At 44.0% G+C, this 19,455-nt stretch overlaps 1 protein-coding gene across 1 annotated transcript; it reads left to right on the top strand.

Annotated features, from left to right (window-relative positions):
- Positions 1–7,637: 7,637 nt before the first annotated feature.
- LOC118369310 (claudin-7-A-like) lies at positions 7,638–18,772 on the top strand. Its single transcript, XM_035753759.2, has 4 exons — positions 7,638–8,180; positions 15,944–16,108; positions 17,199–17,283; positions 18,036–18,772. The coding sequence occupies exons 1-4, from the start codon at positions 7,958–7,960 to the stop codon at positions 18,208–18,210; spliced, it is 648 nt and encodes a 215-aa protein (XP_035609652.1). The 5' UTR covers positions 7,638–7,957; the 3' UTR covers positions 18,211–18,772.
- The last annotated feature ends 683 nt before the right edge of the window (positions 18,773–19,455 follow it).

The raw sequence follows: 19,455 nt of genomic DNA, 5'->3' as shown, positions 1-19,455 counted from the left end.
GGAATTTCTTTCCTTCTTAATGCGTCAATTGTGTTGTGACAAGGTAGGGGTGGTAGGCAGAAGATATCCCTATTTAGTAAAAGACCAAGCCCATATTATGGCAAGAACAGCTCAAATGAGCAAAGAGAAACGACAGTCCATCATTACTTTAAGACATGAAGGTCAGTCAATGCGGAACATTTCAAGAACTTTGAAAGTTTCTTCAAGTGCAGTCGCAAACACCATCAAGTGCTATGATGAAACTGGCTCTCATGAGGAGCACCACAGGAAAGAGACACAGAGTTACCTCTGCTGCAGAGGATAAGTTCATTAGAGTTACCAGCCTCAGAAATTGCAGCCCAAACAAATGCTTCACATAGTTCAAGTAACAGACACATCTCAACATCAACTGGTCAGAGGAGACTGTGAGAATCAGGCATACGTGGTCAAATTGCTGCAAAGAAACCACTACTAAAGGACACAAATAAGAAAAAGAGCCTTGTTTGGGGCCAAGAAACACAGTCAACTGACTTTAGACCGGTGGAAATCTGTCCTTTGGTCTGATGAGTCCAAATTTGAGATTTTTGGTTCCAACTGCTGTGAAATTGTGAGATGCAGAGAAGGCGAATGGATGATCTCTGCACGTGTGGTTCCCACATGAAGGAGGAGGTGTGATGGTGCTTTGCTGGTGACACCGTCTATGATTTATTTAGAATTCAAGGCACACTTAACCAGCATGGCTACCACAGCATTCTGCAGCGATACGCCATCCCATCTGGTTTGTACTTAGTGGGACTATCATTTGTTTTTCAACAGGACAATTACCCAAAACACACCTCCAGGCTATGTAAGGGCTATTTGACCAAGAAGGAGAGTGATGGAGTGCTGTATCAGATTACCTGGCCTCCACAATCACCCGACCTCAACACAATTGAGATGGTTTGGTAGGAGTTGGAACAGAGAGGTAAGGAGTGCTCAGAATATGTGGGAACTCCTTCAAGACTGTTGGAAAACCATTGCTCATGAAGCTGGTTAAGAGAATGCCAAGAGTGTGCAAAGCTGTCATTAAGGCAAAGGGTGGCAACTACTTTGAAGAATATAAAATATAAAATATGTTTTGATTTGTTAATGTTTTGGTTACTACATGATTCCACATGTGTTATTTCATAGTTTTGATTTATTCTACAATGTAGGAAAATAGTCAACTGTAAGAAACTCTTGAATGAGTAGGTGTGTCCAAACTTTTGACTGGTTATTAATTGTAATGTATCCTGGTCTTCCAGTGTGTTTGAATTTGAAAGGCAATACACTGCTTGAAGTATTAAATAACTGATTTAATGTACCAACCATTGTCATAGGATTATTCTCTCTTGACTATACCCTATGTGACTATTAAAACCTCCCCGAACCAGTAATCGTGGATAGATGGCAGCATTCGCGTGAAAGTGAAAGCACGACCCAAAGCATTTTCCCATGGCAAGGTGACTGGGAATATGGCCGAATACAAACAGTGTAGTTATTCCCTCCATAAGGCAATCAAACAGGCAAAACGTCAGTACAGAGACAAAGTGGAGTTGCAATTCAACGGCTCAGACAGGAGATGTATGTGGCAGGGTCTGCAGGCAGTCACGGACAACAAAGGGAAAACTAGCCACATCACGGACACCAACGTCTTGCTTCCGGACAAGCTAAACACCTTCTTCACCTCCTTTGAGGATAACACGCAGCCCACTACCAGGGACTGTGGGCTCTCCTTCTCCGTGGCCGATGTGAGTAAGACATTTAAGCATGTTAACTCTCGCAAGGCTGCCGGCCCAGACGTCCTCCCTGGCCGCGTCCTCAGAGCACTGATCAACTGGCTGGAGTGTTTACGGACATATTCAATCTCTCCCTATCCCAGTCTGCTGTCAATACCTGCTTCAAGATGTCCAGCATTGTTCCTGTACCCAAGAAAGCGAAGGTAACTGAACTAAATGACTATCACCCCGTAGCACTCACTTCTGTCATCATGAAGTGATTTGAGAGGCTAGTTATAAGGATCATTTCACCTCTACCTTACCTGACTCCCTAGACTCACTTCAATTTGCTTACCACCCCAATAGTTCCACAACCGATACAATCACCATCGCATTGCACACTGCCCTGTCTCATCTGGACAAGAGGAATACCTATGAAAGAATGCTGTTCATTGACTACAGCTCAGCATTCAACACCATAGTACCCTCCAAGCACATCATTACGCTCGTGGCCCTGGATGTGGACCCCGACCTGCGCAACTGGGTCCTGGACTTCCTGATGGGCCGTCCCCAGGTGGTTAAGGTAGGAAACAACACCTCCACTTCGCTGATCCTCAACACAAGGGCCCCACAAGGGTGTGTGCTCAGCGCCCTCCTGTACTCCCTGTTCACCCATGACCGCGTGGCCAAACACGCCTCCAACTCAATCATCAAGTTTGCAGACAACACAACAGTAGTAGGCCTGATTACCAACAATGACGAGACAGCCTACAGGGAGGAGGTGAGGGCCCTAGGAGAGGGGTGCCAGGAAAATAACCTCTCACTCAATGTCAACAAAACAAAAGAGCTGATCGTGGACTTCAGGAAACAGCAGAGTGAGCACCCCCCTATCCACATCGACAGGACCGCAGTGGAGAAGGTGGAAAGCTTCAAGTTCCCCGCTGTGCACATCACAGATGATCTGAAATGGTCCAACTACACACACAGTGTGGTGAAGAAGGCGCATCAGCGCTGAAGAAATTTGGCTTGGCTCCTAAAACTCTCACAAACTTTTACAGATACACAATTGAGAGCATCCTGTTGGGCTGTATCACCGCCTGGTACGGAAACTGCACCACCCACAACCGCAGGGCTCTCCAGGGGGTGGTGCGGTCTGCCCAACGCATCACCGAGGGCAAACTACCTGCCCTCCAGGACACCTAAAGCACCCGATGTCACAGGAAGGCCATAAAGGTAATCAAGAACCACCTGAGTCATGGCCTGTTCACCCCGCTATCATCCAGAAAGTGAGGTCAGTACAGGTGCGTCAAAGCTGGGGCCGATAAACTGAAAAACATCTATGTAAAGCCATTTGACTGTTAAATATCCATCACTAGCCCGTTTCCACCCGGTTACGCAACCCTGCACCTTAGAGGCTGCTGCCCTATATACATGGACTTGAAATGACTGACCACTTTAATAATGGAACACTAGTCACTTTAATAATGTTTTAAAAATGTTTACAACCTGCTTTACTCATCTCATATGTACAGTATATACTTTATTCTATTCTATTGTATTTCAGTCAATGCCACTCTGACATTGCTCGTCCTAATATTTATATATTTCTTAATTATATATTTTTTTTACTTTTAGATGTGTGTGTATTGTTGTGAATCGTTTTTAGATACTACTGCACTGTCAGATAGTACTGCACTGTTGGAGCTAGGAACACACGCATTTCACTACACCCACAATAACATCTGCGAGATATGTGTATGTGACCAATAAAATTTGATTTGATTAGAGAGGTTAGCTTGGGCGCCAGTTCCTGCTATCTTGCTCACTCTTTATGGAAGTGCTGTGCCATGTTTGGGAGTTGGCAAGAGCACAAACAAATCTGGGACTAGGCTATAGTAGTTTCTCCATTCTGGATGTAAACTAACCATGCTTGTATTGGCAGATTGACTCCATTGTAGGCCTCATTAATTTCCTTCAGAACATCTGGTATTATCTTCCCATGATTAAACTCTACATCCTCTTCTACCAAGCTATACTAATGGCCCATTCTAACACATAGGTTGCATCTGAAATGGCACCCTATTCACTATTGAGCCCATAAGGCTCTGGTCAAACATGCATTATATAGGATGCGTCCCTAGAGTGATTTATAGAGGTAGAAATAAAAAAATTAAGGGATATTTTGGGAGGGTGAAAGAATGGTGCTGAACCTCTCACCACCTGCAGTTTGTCATTTTGACAGAGGGGGGCAGCAGACTGCAGTGTGTACTCACCTTCTACTGTCATCAGCTCCACCACAATCAGAAGTATGGGAGTATGTGATGGCATTACGGTCACTTTCACTTTGCTTTTCAGCTATTTCAAAAGACCTGAGTACATTCATAAGACATCCCAGAGTTGTTCTTTATTCCTTTTATCCTGTGGAGAATCTGAATAAACAACATGTATGTTTTTTATTCACGATGACCGTGGTTAAAGATGCTTGCAGTAAAGATACTGTAAGTTAATGTATTATTTAGGAATGACTTATAGCTATAGTTCACTCTTCAACTATTTTTATAGGATTTTGTCGTTTTTATTTTCATGTGAAATCTTCCACCTACTGTTAAGAATTTCCAAAAAGTTGAAAGTGAACTGGTACTAAACAACATACTCAAGCTGTTACCTAACCTTGTCTTTGCATTGAATGCCCCCCCTCCTCCTCCTCATCTCTAACCCCACCCCTTGATTACTTTCAAGTGCACGGCTACCTAGCAACCCCTGGACTACACTATGTGCTTTGTAACCCTGGGAGCAGCAGCAGGTGAATGAATGGAGTTGTAAACAGACTATTGATGCATCCATACACCATTTTAAGGGGCATTGTTTTGGTCTCAAGAGTTATTCCTATGAGAACTCCCATACAGGTGGCCTATAATTGGCCTCAAGTTCAGTTTACAATCCTATCCAAATAGATTTACTGTACATTCATTGGCGGTCATGTCTTCTCATTGCCAGGTCTCCTTTGAGAGAGAGGTATTTTGATCTCATTGTGAAAACCTGGTAAAAATGAAGGTAAAATAAAAATAAACCAATTGAGGTATAAGAGTATTATGACATTTGAATGTAACAGTATAACTTTAGACCGTCCCCTCACCCATACCCGGGCGCGAACCAGGGACCCTCTGCACACATCAACAACAGTCACCCGCGAAGCATCGTTACCCATCGCTCCACAAAAGCAGAGCAAGGGGAACCACTACTTCAAGGTCTCAGAGCAAGTGACGTCACCGATTAAAACGCTATTTAGCGAGCACCACCGCTAACTAGCTAGCCGTTTCACATCCGTTACATGAACATACTGCACTTTTCTGTGTGGACAGTCATCAAAACATGTTCTCTCTCCCATACAGATGATATGGTCGATGGGTCATAGAGTTGAGTACACACATATAGGTACTAAAGTGAAATAACATTAACTCTCTCATTACATCATAGTGACATAAGAAATATGAACAAGACAATGTCACTCGGACTATCCTGCTGTCTCAGGACATTAGAGAGAAAACGAGGGAGAGCAATATAGATAAATGAGGGAGAGTGGAGGAGGACAGAAGAAAGGAGGAGGAGGACATTAGCCCATTGTGGATTGTTGGCTATTCAGGGAAAGCTTTGGGACCCAGCATGTTTCATTGTTAACGGTTCAGTAGCTTCCAAGGGAGCGTACAGGATTTGAATCACTGCTTTTCAGTCCCTCCAACACCCGAGGATGGTTGGGGGCCTGCAGGATAAAAGCAAAGAGGTGCGAGCCTTGCCCTTCTTAAGGGCTGATTTAGCTGTTTTTGCTCTCCCATCGAGCATTGTGCAACAGCAACAAAAAAAAAGAAAAAAAAGACAAATGTGTGTTTACCAGGAGGGAAAAGTGGTAAAAAGAGAACGGGAAGGAGAGAGGGAGAGAACAGTTTATTTTGTGTGTCATGGTGACTCAGGGGACTCTGGCCCCTAGTTCCAATATGGGCCAATAGGACGGTAGATAAATCACATACTGTAACTAGGAGCAACAGCACTAGTGATCAGGAAAGAGAGAGCTATAGGGGTTCCATGAAGAGAAGTTACTTACTATCTCTTCCTCCTCCTTAAATTACAAGGACCTTCATCCCAGCAACAATGGGGCCTTTGTTGACCCCCTGAGCCCAGCATCGAGGCCCCGGGCTTAGCTAGGAAGCGGCTGAACACTTGCCTAGTTTATACGTGACACTACATTACATTACATTACATTTAAGTCATTTACACTAATATGTGTCCTTCGACCTGATCTTGTCCATATTCTGGTTGTGCCCACATTTTCATAAATATGTCTACACATGGTAATTAAAATGTGTCTCATGTCTGTCCACAGTGGCAGTTGGTGTCAGTATGCTGTGATTGCTGGTGTGAGGGATTGAGATGGTTGGTGTACAGTCGAGCTTACACAAATGGTTCTCTACCACGCCAGTCAGGTATTTACGAGGCTAACAGTCTACTGTGAGAAGAGAAAGGGAGAGTGAGTTATGGCCCATGGCTGATCTGTAGCCTACCTTACTGTACAGAAGTAGGTCAGTGACACTGCAGCAGTTAGGGTCCAACACACGTGACCGCACACACACAACTCCAGGTCGTAGTCAGTACAAATATCATTATTCCCCCAAGAATTTGATTCTAGATTGTTAATGAGATATTCTGTTGAGGTGTATCCTGTTTTTAAATGACATAACTTCGCAAACAAGTTTAACCTACTGACTTGCTAAACTGTGGACCTGCACAATGCAATCTGACTGTTGAATATTTTGGTATCACTTAAAACACTTAAAGCATCCAGGTATCATGTTATAAGCATGCATAAGCCTTTATAATGTTATTAACAAGACATATCAAGTTGTCTCTGTATAAAAATACAGAAATGTAAAACATATGACTACAAGGAGAGCTGTGGTGATTTTAGCGTGTACATTTTGGTGGGGGGTTGCATGCCAGCAAAGCCACTACACAACACAACACTAAACATTAATTGCGCTATAACGTTGACGAAAGGTGCCCACAAACTCTTAGGGCCTACATAAAGCAAGCTAAGATGTTGATAGTATGATGTTGACATGATCAGTCCAATCAAAGCTACTGTAGATATGTCATTTTATCTGTGGCCAATGACCTTGAGCCTACTTGGCAGCACCCAAGGGGCTACAATTTTCTTGTTCTACCTTTGGTGGTGATGTAGTGTCCCCATGAGTGACAGAACACTGAGCCAATCACGGCGTAATGCTGAAACACCTGCATTTTGGAAGTGCCTTACTCAAGAAAACAAAAAAGATACCATGTTGGTATGCTGCTTTATTAACTCAATGATATATGTATATATTACATTGTTACACTGATATTATTATTGCATATTACACTGATATGTGACACATATAAATGCCAAAATAACATGCAAAAACAGGAACTCCCCAAAAATATGGGGCTCTGCCCCACCTGTCCTGCATGAAGGGTCTCCTCTGAAGGAAAGGCATCCCTCACTGGAAAACAAGTTCTAAGAAAAAGTTATTTATTGTCATTTGGCCAGTTGTTGAAGGTAAAATATGAACCTGATGTGTCTCTAGACAGTTCCAGGAGAAAATGTACAAACAGTTTAATCTTTAAAAAAATGTGGAGGTGATTTTTTTCAACGGATAAGGCCTGGGAACACCTGTCAGCTAAGCAACGCTGGCATTCTGAAGCTGAACAAATAGTTACCGTCAGCCCAGTAGGAACTGTACGGTTGTTTTACAGTACCCACTTGCTCGAGAAACAATTGTAGCTTCCCTGGAATGAAGAAGTAGCATGGCCAATGGGCGTGATATAACGGTAAGGGCCCTGGGAGGAGGGGATGCGAGAAGAGACCTCTCACGCATCACCGGGCACGGTGACTGGACACACACACACCCTCTCGGGCCCTCATGCAGAATTTAAATCCCCCTTCCCGCAAGCTCAGCACTACTATTCAAGGTGCGGCTCAAGCTATAACAGGTGGAAAGGAGATCAAGAACCACAACAAGATTGTTTTTACTGACGCTATCCTGACGCGTTTAATGAAGATAGGTAGATCTACCTTGCAAATATAGACTGCATTAAGATAACCGTTGTGTGCCTTTGGACACGCACAAAAGGATTCATAGTTTTTTCATCAACAGAAACGTATTTATTTAGACATTTAAAAAATAATCGACAAAATAATTTTATTTTTAAAGATGGCAAACTCGGGAATTCAACTTTTAGGATTCGCCCTGTCACTCTTCGGTGTCATTGCACTTATCGTGGGGACCATTCTTCCACAGTGGAAGATGTCTGCGTACGTAGGAGACAACATCATAACGGCGGTTGCCATGTACCAAGGACTATGGATGTCATGCGCTTTTCAGAGCACAGGGCAGCTCCAATGTAAAATCTACGACTCGATCCTGCAGCTTGACGGTGAGTATAAAAAACCGAAATATTTATTCGACCGTTCTATTTCTATGGCGTTATGCGCGTCCTGTGCGCATCTCACGCACTGTGAATTACGCATGCATATAACCCGATAGGCTATCTTATTATCAAAGGAGGAATGTCATGAGTATGGTGACTTGTTTCGGAAAACTCTCATGTTGTACCAGTAAATGGAATTGATTGACGGGAGATACAGGTGAGCAGACATCTGATCAGACACCTGAGACGGTCAGCTGACGGTCATCCATTTTCCTATGGAGCAGTTCTTGTTCAATGGAGCACATTGGTGTCACTGATAAATGTGTCACCTCGGGACTGTTCGTCATTTAATTGCCCCTCTCGTGGTTATCATTTAGTAGCACCTTTTGTATTATTATACAGTGGGATACTGTTAACTCACTGACACTTCAATCACTCTGGATATTACTCTTGAAAAATCAATTACAAACGTATCTGACATTTACTCTTATCAGAACCCCATTGAACACCTGGAGTTCTCAATCCTGTTACTGTTCCCGGCAACCTCTCCCCACCTCCCAACCCATTTTCCCCTCCCCTCTCTGCTGTCCATTCTCAAACGGCTGCGCCGGTCCACCCCCAAGATGGTAAGGCCCTGACTAGCATGCCCCCTGCCCATTCATCACCCACTATACCTGGCATAGAAAGGTGGCACAGGGAGGGTGCTGACTGGGGCTCCAGATGCCAGAGATGTCCTGGTCCTAACTAACTAACTAACTAACTAACTAACTAACTAACTAACGAACGGTGAACAACCAAAAGAGTTGCCATTGCAACAGCAACACAGTAACCTGTGCAGGAATGTTATGCCCTACCCCTCCCTCTTCTTCCCACCTCGGTTTTCCCCAGACCCTTAGGGCACCATAATGAAGAGAACCTGGGTGTAATTTGATATAACTCCTCATCTACTCTTCTTGGTTTCTCATGTCATACTGGTTGGTGAGAGGGATTTCATTGAACAGAGATGCCTGTTCAGATTTAGAACACTTAGAGTTCCAGTTTTTACTGGCTGTAACTGCTGACAGAGTGCAGGTTTGGGGGTTCTAGGAATGGTACAGGGGGTCAGGGTGGCACTGTGGAGTACAGAGGGGTGAGGGTGGCACCGTGGAGTACAGGGTGGGGAGTCTGGGTGGTACCGCGGGGTACAGGGGGGTTAGGGTGATATTCCATGGTATCCCCAATTTGCATGCCTGGCATGCCTCATTGTGTTTAGAATATAGCAGAGGAGGAATTTTTCTTCCTTCCTTCCTTCCTCTCTTCTCCTCCATCCCTCCATCCACCCATCCCTCCCGTTCTCCCTTTCTCCGTTTCTCAGGCCTGGAGTTTTTTTTGTGAACTCAGGAATGGCCTGGACTGGCACAGACTGGTTTGGGGTGGCCTCTGCTTCTCCCTCTCTGTCAGTTTTATGAGCTGTGGTGACAGATTAGGGGGTCCTGACAGTAGCTTTCAATCCCCCCTCCCCTAAACAACAGCAGACTGTGTGATCATGCTCTCCACAGCCGATGTGGAGAAAGGGAGAAAGGGAGGGGAGGGAGGGAGGGAGGGAGGGAGGGAGGGAGGGAGGGAGGGAGGGAGGGGAGGGAGGGAGGAGAGAGAGGAAGGAAGGAAGGAAGGAAGGAAGGAAGGAAGGAAGGAAGGAAGGAAGGAAGGAAGGAAGGAAGGAAGGAAGGAAGGAAGGAAGGAAGGAAGGAAGGAAGGAAGGAAAAATTCATCTTCTGCTATATTCTAAACACAATGAGGGCATGCCAGGCATGCAAATTGGGGATAACATGGAATATCACCCTAGCCCCGCTGTACCCCACGGTACCACCGTTGCAAGATATAGACCTCTGAACCTTTCACCTATTACTACCTGTCAGGGCAAGGAGATTGAGGTTGTAACCTCATATAAATATCTTGGAATTTTAATTGATGACGGGCTTCTCTTTTAAATTGCATATTCAACAACTTACAAAACAATTGAGGCTGAAATTGGGATTTTATTTTAGGAATAAGGCCTGTTTTTCTTTTGAAGCCAGAAGGAGGCTAGTATCAGCTACATTTATGCCTTTACTAGACTATGGGGATATTTTATATATGAATGCTTCCGCTCGGTGTTTGAGATCAATTGACACTCTTTACCATGGTACTTTGAGATTTATTTTAAACTGCAAAACCCTTACGCACCACTGCACTTTGTATACCAGTGTTGGCTGGCCTTCTCTCGTCACTCGTAGGCTCAGTCACTGGTATACTTTTATTTACAAAGCCATTTTGGGTTTACTACCTTTTTATTTGTGCATTTTTATTGTTCAGATATATGGTGGATACTCTCTTCGTCCGCAGGACTTTATCCTGCTAACTGTTCCAAATGTTCGAACTGAATTTGGTAAAAGGGCTTTTATGTACTCTGCGCCATTGTCTTGGAACGCCTTACAAAATACTTTTAAACTGGAAGAACTTGTCCCGATTGGTGTTTTTAAATCACTGATGAAGGATTTTGAGACTGATTCCCTGACCTGTCAATGTTTTTAATTAGCTGTTTTATACTCTTGTGAGTTTTTCATGTTGTCTGTCTGTAATTTTTTTGTAATGACTTGGTGCTGCCCATCTTGGCCAGGGCGCTCTTATAAAAGAGATTTTAATCTCAATGAGCCCTTCCTGGTTAAATAAAGGTTCAAACATAAAAAAAAAAGTAAGACCTTTAGTCAAATTAAAATCTAACTGTATTTGTCACATGCTGCCAAATACAACAGGTGTAGATCTTACAGTGAAATGCTTACTTAAAGACCTTAACCAACAATGCAGTTTTAAGAAAATACCCACCCCAAAAATTAAATAATAATAAGAGAGAAGAAAAACAAATAATTAAAGAGCAGCAGTAAATAACAATAGCGGGGTTATATACAGGGGGTACCGGTTCAGAGTCAATGTGTCAATGTGCGGGGACACATTGTCGAGGTATTTGAGGTAATTACGTACATGCAGGTAGGGTTACTAAAGTGGCTTTGCATAGATGATAACAGAGAGAAGCAGCAGCGTGGGGGGTGAAAATAGTCTGGGTGGCCATTTTATTAGCTGTTCAGGAGTCTTATGGCTTGGGGTAGAAGCTGTGTAGAAGCCTCTTGGAGCTAGATTTGGCGCTTCGGTACCGCTTGCCGAGCAGTAGCACAGAGAACAATCTATGACTTGGGTAGCTGGTGTCTTTGACAATTTTTAAGGCCTTCATCTGACATCGCCTGGATGGCAGAAAGCTGGGCCCCGGTGATGTACTTGGCCGTACGCACTACCCTCTGTAGTGCCTTGTGGTCGGAGGCCGAGCAGTTGCCATACAAGGAAGTGATGCAACCCGTCAGGATGGTCTCGATGGTGCAGCTGTATAACCTTTTGAGGATCTGAGGACCCAAGTCTCCTGAGGGGGAAAAGGTTTTGTCTTGCCCTCTTCACAACTGTCTTGGTGTGCTTGGACCATGTTAGTTTGCTGGTGATGTGGACGCCAAGCTTTCAACCTGCTCCACTACAGCCCCGTCAATGAGAATGGTGGCGTGCTCGGTCCTCCTTTTCCTGTAGACCACAATCATCTCCTTTGTCTTGATCAAGTTGGGGGAGAGGTTGTTGTCCTTGCACCACACGGTCAGGTCTCACCTCCTCCCTATATGCTGTCTCATCGTTGTCGGTGATCAGGCTGTTGTGTCATCAGCAAACGTAATGATGGTGTTGGAGTTGTGGCTGGCGTACAGTCATGAGTAAACAGGGATACAGGAGGGGACTGAGCATGCACCCTGAGGGGCCCCCGTGTTGAGGATCAGCGTGGCGGATGTGTTGTTACCTACCCTTACCACCTAGGGGCGGCCCGTCAGGATGTCCAGGATCCAGTTGCAGACGGAGGTGTTTAGTCCCATGGTCTTTAGTTTAGTGATGAGCTTTGAGGGCACTATGGTGTTGAAGGATGAGCTGTAGTCAATGAATAGCATTCTCACGTAGGTGTTCCTTTTGTCCAGGTGTGAAAGGGCAGTGTGGAGTGCAATAGAGATTGCATCATCTGTGGATTTATTGGTACGGTATGCAAATTGGATTGGGTCTAGTGTTTCTGGGATAATGGTGTTGATGGGAGCCATGACCAGCCTTTCAAAGCATTTCATGGTTACAGACGTGAGTGCTATGGGTTGGTAGTCATGTAAGCAGGTTACCTTAGTGTTTTTGGGCACAGGGACTATGGTGGTGTGCTTGAAACATGTTGGTATAACAGACTCAGACAGGGAGAGGATGAAAATGTCAGTGAAGACACTTGCCAGTTGGTCAGCACATGCTCGGGGAACACATTCTGGTAATTCACCTGGTCCAGAGGCCTTGTGAATGTTGACCAGTTTCTGATGGTGCCAGAGGGTAGGGCTGCCGTATTATCGGCTCTGAACTAAATAATGCATTTTTCTTTTTTTTGCATTGTTCGTTTTGTACATAATGTTGCTGCTACCGTCTCTTATGACCGAAAAGAGCTTCTGGACATCAGAACTGGAATTATATTTACCTCAAATTGGACAAGGAGTTCTTCTTCTTTGCCTGTTTTATGGTTTGCCAGAGGGCATAGCGGGATTTCATATAAGCTTCCGGGTTAGAGTCCCGCTCTTTGAAAACGGTGGCTGTACCCTTTAGCTCAGTGCGAATGTTGCCTGTAATCGATGGCTTCTGGTTGGGGTATGTACGTACAGTCACTGTGGGGACGACGTCCTCGATGCACTTATTGATAAAGCCAGTGACTGATGTGGTGTACTCCTCAATGCCATCGGAGGAATCCCGGAACATATTCCAGTCTGTGCTATCAAAACAGTCCTGTAGTTTAGCATCTGCTTCATCTGACCACTTTTTTATAGACCAAGTCACTGGTGCTTCCTGCTTTAATGTGTGCTTGTAAGCAGGAATCAGGAGGATAGAGTTATAGTTAGATTTGCCAAATGGAGGGCGAGGGAGAGCTTTGTACTGTGTGGAGTAAAGGTGGTCCAGAATTATTTTCCCTCTGGTTGCACATTTAACATGCTGATAGAAATTCAGTAAAACTGATTTAAGTTTCCCTGCATTAAAGTTACCGGACACTAGGAGCGCCGCCTCTGGATGAGTGTTTTCCTGTTTGCTAATGGTGGGAATACTGTTCATTGAGTGCGGTTTTAGTGCCAACCTCACTTTGTGGTGGTATATAGACAGCTACAAAAAAATACAGATCTACAGCGTAACATGAGATGCTCTACCTCAGGCGAGCAAAACTTTGACACTTCCTTAGATATCGTGCACCAGCTGTTGTTTACATAAATGCCTAGGTCTTACCAGAGGCTGCTGTTCTGTTTTGCCAATAGAGTGTGTAACCCGCCAGTCTTATGTTCTTAATGTCGTCGTTCAGCCAAGACTCGGTGAAACATAATATATTACAGTTTTTAATGTCCTGTTGGTAGGCTATACGTGCTTTCAGTCCGCCCCATTTATTTTCCAGCGATTGAATGTTAGCTAGCAGAAAGGAACGCAAGGGCTGATCCTCGCAAGGCACCCTGATCTTTTGCTTCGAAATCTCTGTTTCCTTCTCCAGCGAATCACTGGGATCGGTGCCTGATCGGGAGTCTGCAGTATATCCTCGTGTCCGACTCATTGAAGAAGAACTCCTTGTCCAATTTGAGGTAAATATAATTCCAGTTCTGATGTCCAGAAGCTCTTTTCGGTCATAAGAGACGGTAGCAGCAACATTATGTACAAAACGAACAATACGAACAATGCAAAAAAAGAAAATAGCATTATTTAGTTCAGAGCCGATAATACGACAGCCCTACCCTCTGGCACCATCAGAAACTGGTCAACATTCACAAGGCCGTAGGGCCAGACAGATTACAAGGACGTGTTCTCCGAGCCTGCTCTGACCAACTGGCATGTGTCTTCACTGACATTTTCAAACTATTCCTGTCTGAATCTGTAATACCAACATGTTTCAAGCAGACCACCATAGTCCCTGTGCCCAAGAACACTAAGGTAACCTGCCTAAAAGACTACCGACCCGTAGCACTCAAGTCTGTAGCCATGAAGTGCTTTGAAAGGCTGGTCATGGCTCACATCAACACCATTATCCCAGAAACCTTAGACCCACTCAAATTTGCATACTGCCCCGAAAGATCCACAGATAATGCAATCTCTATTGCACTCCACACTGCCCTTTCACACCTGGACAAAAGGAGTGCCTACGTGAGAATGCTATTCATTGACTACAGCGCAATGATCAACACCATAGTGCCCTCAAAGCTCGTCACTAAGCTAAGGACCCTGGGACTAAACACCTCCCTCTGCAACTGGACTTCCTGACGGGCCACCCCCAGGTAGTTTGGTTAGATAACAAGACATCTGTCATGCTGATCCTCAAAACGAGGGCCCCTCAGGGTGCGTGCTCAGTCCCCTTCTGTACTCCCTGTTCACTCATGACTGCACGGCCAGGCACGACTCCAACACCATCATTACATTTTTCGATGACACAACAGTGGTAGGCCTGATCACCGACAACGATGAGACAGCCTATAGGGAGACGGTCAGAGAACTGATCGTGTGGTGGAAGAACAACAACCTCTCCCTCAACGTGATCAAGACAAAGGAGATGATTGTGGACTACAGGAAAAGGAGGACAGAGAACGCCCCCATTCTCATCGATGGGGCTGTAGTGGAGCAGGTTGAGAACTTCAAGTTCCTTGGCATCCACATCACCAACAAATTAACATGGTCCAAGCACACCAAGACAGTTGTGAAGATGGCAAAACTCAAGTCTAGGTACAATAGGCTTCTAAACAGCTTCTACCCCCAAGCCACAAGACTCCTGAACATCTAATCAAATGGCTACCCAAACTATTTGCATTGCCCTCTTCTACGCTGTTGCTACTCTCTGTTATTATCTATGCATGGTCACTTTAATAACTCTACCTACATGTATATATTACCTCAATTACCTCAACACTGGTGCCCCCGCACCTTTACTCTGAACCGGTACCTCCTGTATGTAGTTCCGCTATTGTTATTTTACTGCTGCGCTTTAATTATTTGCTATTTTTATCTCTTACTTTTGGGGGGGGGGGTATTTTCTTAAAACTGCATTTATTTATTTAGTTTAATCTAACCTTTATTTCACTAGGCAAGTCAGTTAAGAACAAATCCTTATTTACAATGACGGCCTAGCAAAAGGCAAAAGGCCTCCTGTGGGGAAGTGGGCTGGGATTAAAAATACAAAATAAATCAAATATAAATATAGGACAAAACACACATCACGACAAGAGAGACAACACAACACTACATAAAGAGAGACCTAAGACAACATAATTGCAAGGCAGCAACACATGACAACACAGCATGGTAGTAACACAACATAACAACAACATGGTAGCAACACAACATGGTAGCAGCCCAAAACATGGTACAAACATAGTTGGTTAAGAGCTTGTAAGTAAGCATTTCACAGTAAGGTCTACACCTGCTGTATTCGGCGCATGTGACAAATTAAATTTGATTTGGAAGAGAGAGAGATATGGAGAGAAAGAGGGGGGTAGAGAGACTTGCTAATCTTTTATTTTAATTTTACATTCTGCAATATATCCCACAAGTCTATAAATTAAAGCTATCTATAGCTGTGCCACACCTCTCTCTCCCTCACTATCTTGCTACTCCTTTCCCTCCTCTCCCTTTCCTGGCCTCTCTCCTCTCCCTGGTGTTTGTATGTGTGTGCGTGTGTTTCTCAGGCACTCTCCAGGCCACCCGTGCCCTGATGATTGTTGGCATCATCGTATCCATCGCTGGGCTGGGCGTGGCCATCATGGGCATGAAGTGTACCACTTGTGGAGGAAACAACAAAGTGTGGAAGTCTCGCACCGCCATGACTGGAGGCGTCATTCTACTGGTTGGAGGTGTGTGAGTGAGTGAGTGAGTGAGTGAGTGAGTGAGTGAGTGAGAGAGTGAGAGTGAGTGAGAGAGAGAGAGAGAGAGAGAGAGAGAGAGAGAGAGAGAGAGAGAGAGAGAGAGAGAGAGAGAGAGAGAGAGAGAGAGAGAGAGAGAGAGAGAGAGAGAGAGAGAGAGAGAGATCACCACGAACATTATATGTTCTTAGGGTCCAGAGTTTTCCTTACATGGTCAAATGACTTGGTCATGAAGATCTCAGGGCCCTACTTTTTTTAAACATTCTTTCTAAGCTGGTCTGAGATCTGTGCTTATTATGTCACTTTGTCACTTTGTCATTCTGGTCCCTAACAGGGGCATGGCTATATAGAGAGATCAAGAGAATCATCACAGGCATATACTGTATTTTTCTTTATGTGTAGGCACTTCCTATTTAACATTACATGAAAAGATCTGTGTTAGAGGTCACTTGGTCATTCTGGTCCAGCGTCTGAGATCTTAGAGAGTACTGTATGTAGGAGGTTTGACCCTCTATCTGGCCACCAGCTGCTCTCCCACTCATCTAAGCCTGACGAAGACCTTCGATTTGAAACGTTGCGCAATAAATGTCACACTCATCTACTCTGGTTCCCCTGGAGGTCACATAGGGAGAGAATTTTTACTGACTCTGTGGCTATTACTCTGACACTATTCCCTATTTAGGGCCTATAGGGATCTGGTCAAAAGTAGTGCACAATATAGGGAATAGTGTGCCATTTGGGATGCTGGTTGTTACTGTTATATAAGAGGTAATTATTAACTCTCATCAGACAATGGCAATAAAATCAAATGGTTAGGGCCTGTTATTCACAAAGGGTCTCAGAATCTAAGTGCTGATCTAGGATCCGTTCATTATTTTAGATTATAATTCATGGACAGGGGGGGACTAGATTTTTGCTCATTTGAAGACTCATAGGTCAATGGCAGTAAACAGCTAATGACTGAAACTCAATAGCTAGCCTCCCATTGACTTCTTGAGTGTATGGCTCCCCTCTCTCAAATACCTCTTTATGATGTCTCGATGTACTGATCTGTCTGTGTCTGTTTGATCTTCTTCTTCAGCTCTGTGTGCATTAGTGGCCTGCTCGTGGTTCGCTCATAATCTCATCCGGGCCTTCTATAACCCGTATTCTCCTGTCAACACCAAGTAAGTATCCCTACAAAATTCCTGAATGTATTGGCATTTCCCTTCTATTGAGTGGTCTTATTTTAAAAAAGGTCCTATATGCAGAAATCGCACTGCCATTTCCTGGCTTCTAAAATTCTAATAGTTCACCAAATATCAGTTTGTGACAAAACAAACAACCCCTAGTGTAGTGCAGGGGCAGGTAGCCATGGTCCTCGTAGAATGCCGCATCCACTTCATGTTTTTTATTTAACTGACCTGGAAGACCAGGTGTGTTGAATTTAGGCAATCACTGAACTAATCAATTTACTCAATTGGGCAGGTGGGGTGCCTAGTTGGGACAAAGGGTTGCCTAACCCTGGGTTAGAGAATCATTGTATCATCTGAACCACTATTAAATATATTTTCAATAACCAAAAATATTGTATTTTCAGATGTTTGAATCTGGTGTACAAAAACTAAAGTAAAAGACACAAAAATGAAACGAGAAAAAAAATGAACGAGAACCATAGAAATAGCGCACATAGAAGAGCGCTATCACTTCTTAGACTTGCTTTCAATGCGAATTACAGATCTATTTCTACTACCATTTCTATGTGCAGTAATACCTATCAGCAAAGTTGGCTTGGCGCCGTCTTAAGTCTTTGATTATTGACTCAAAATAATGCAAGGCTGGAGAAAAAATGTGCACACTACATGGCTTTCCAGGAGAATAATGTAAGAACACTGTTCTAGAACAAGTCTCACTCTTCTCTCCATCTCCCCAATAACAGGTTTGAGTTTGGGGCAGCCATCTTCATCGCTTGGGGGGGTTCTTTCCTGGACCTGCTGGGGGGAGCCATGCTGGCATCTTCCTGCCCCAGGAGTAAAAAGCCAGTGCCCAAATACCCTGTCATGAGTGGCGTGAGTGCTCTCTCACCATCCAGCAGCACCAAGGAGTACGTGTGAGCTAAATCATGCTGCCAGGTTATAATGAGATTCACAGAAATTGTTGTGAGGTTTACAGATATGCCCACACCCCACCCCACCCCAGCAGGACCGTTGTGATGTCTCTCACCCGCTCCCAAAATTCCACAATTGTTTATGAGTGGGCCTCGCAAATACACTATAATTGGTTATTGGATCCCCCTTATATTATGTTTTAGGGTGCATGTTCTCGTATTACACAAACACACACACACACACTTCTCTTATTACAGCCAAGATGCAGCATCATGGCAAACACTCACCTCCATGTAAGAAACACTGTCTACTGAAATGAACATTTCCTTTGTAATTGAAGGTAGTCAATTAAACTTGTTGTGGTGCTGAGGTCCTACTCTTGGCATACTCATGGGAGTTTATGTATGTAAAACAGGAAACTGGACTAGCGTACCACCAATACTTTTACAATGGAGTTTTTTGTAGACATGACCATCTCCAATTGTGTTCAATGTTCAATCCAAGTGGAACTTCACTAGTTGTGAGTGACTGTATACGCTATGGTGAATCACCGGACAATTCACTGTTGCACTCCAAAAGGGGGAGAGGGGGGCTTTTCATACAGACCTGCAATGTACTCTGTCCCATTATAAAATATCTCAGAACAGTGATTCTCAACAGGTGCATTATTACAAGAAGTGTTTGTTTTTATTATTGTACTATGTAATATACAGTGCATTCGAAAAGTATTCAGACCACTTTCCTTTACATGTTGTTGCATTATAGCCTTTATCTAAAATGTGTCAAATAAAATAAAATCCTCATCAATCTACATGCAATGTCCCATAACGGCAAAGCAAAAATAGGTTTAGAAGTTATTGCAAATGTATTAAAAATGTTTTTTTTAAAGAAATACCTTATTTACATCACTATTCAGACACTGCTATGAGACTCGAAATTGAGATCAGGTGCATCCTGTTTCCCATTGATCATCCTTGAGATGTTTCTACAACTTGATTGGACTCCACCTGTGGTAAATTCAATTGATTGGACATGATCTGGAAAGACACACACCTGTCTATCTAAAGGTCCCACAGTTGACAGTGCATGTCAGAGCAAAAACCAAGCCATGACGTCGAAGGGATTGTCGGTAGAGCTCCGAGACAGGATTGTGTCGAGGCACAGATCTGGGGAAGGGTACCAAAAAATGTCTGCAGCATTGAAGGTCCTCAAGAAACAGTGACCTCCACGATTCTTAAATGGAAGAAGTTT

This window comes from Oncorhynchus keta, chromosome 35 (genome assembly GCF_023373465.1).
Source record: "Oncorhynchus keta strain PuntledgeMale-10-30-2019 chromosome 35, Oket_V2, whole genome shotgun sequence".
Lineage (NCBI taxonomy): Eukaryota > Metazoa > Chordata > Actinopteri > Salmoniformes > Salmonidae > Oncorhynchus > Oncorhynchus keta.
This window is presented reverse-complemented; position numbering and strand designations above follow the sequence as displayed.

Coding starts and splice junctions, on each gene's coding strand:
- LOC118369310 (XM_035753759.2), top strand. CDS start 7,958: ATGGCAAACTCGGGAATTCAACTTTTAGGATTCGCCCTGTCACTCTTC. Junction 8,181..15,943: donor CTCGATCCTGCAGCTTGACG/GTGAGTATAAAA, acceptor TGTGTTTCTCAG/GCACTCTCCAGGCCACCCGT. Junction 17,284..18,035: donor TATTCTCCTGTCAACACCAA/GTAAGTATCCCT, acceptor CCCCAATAACAG/GTTTGAGTTTGGGGCAGCCA.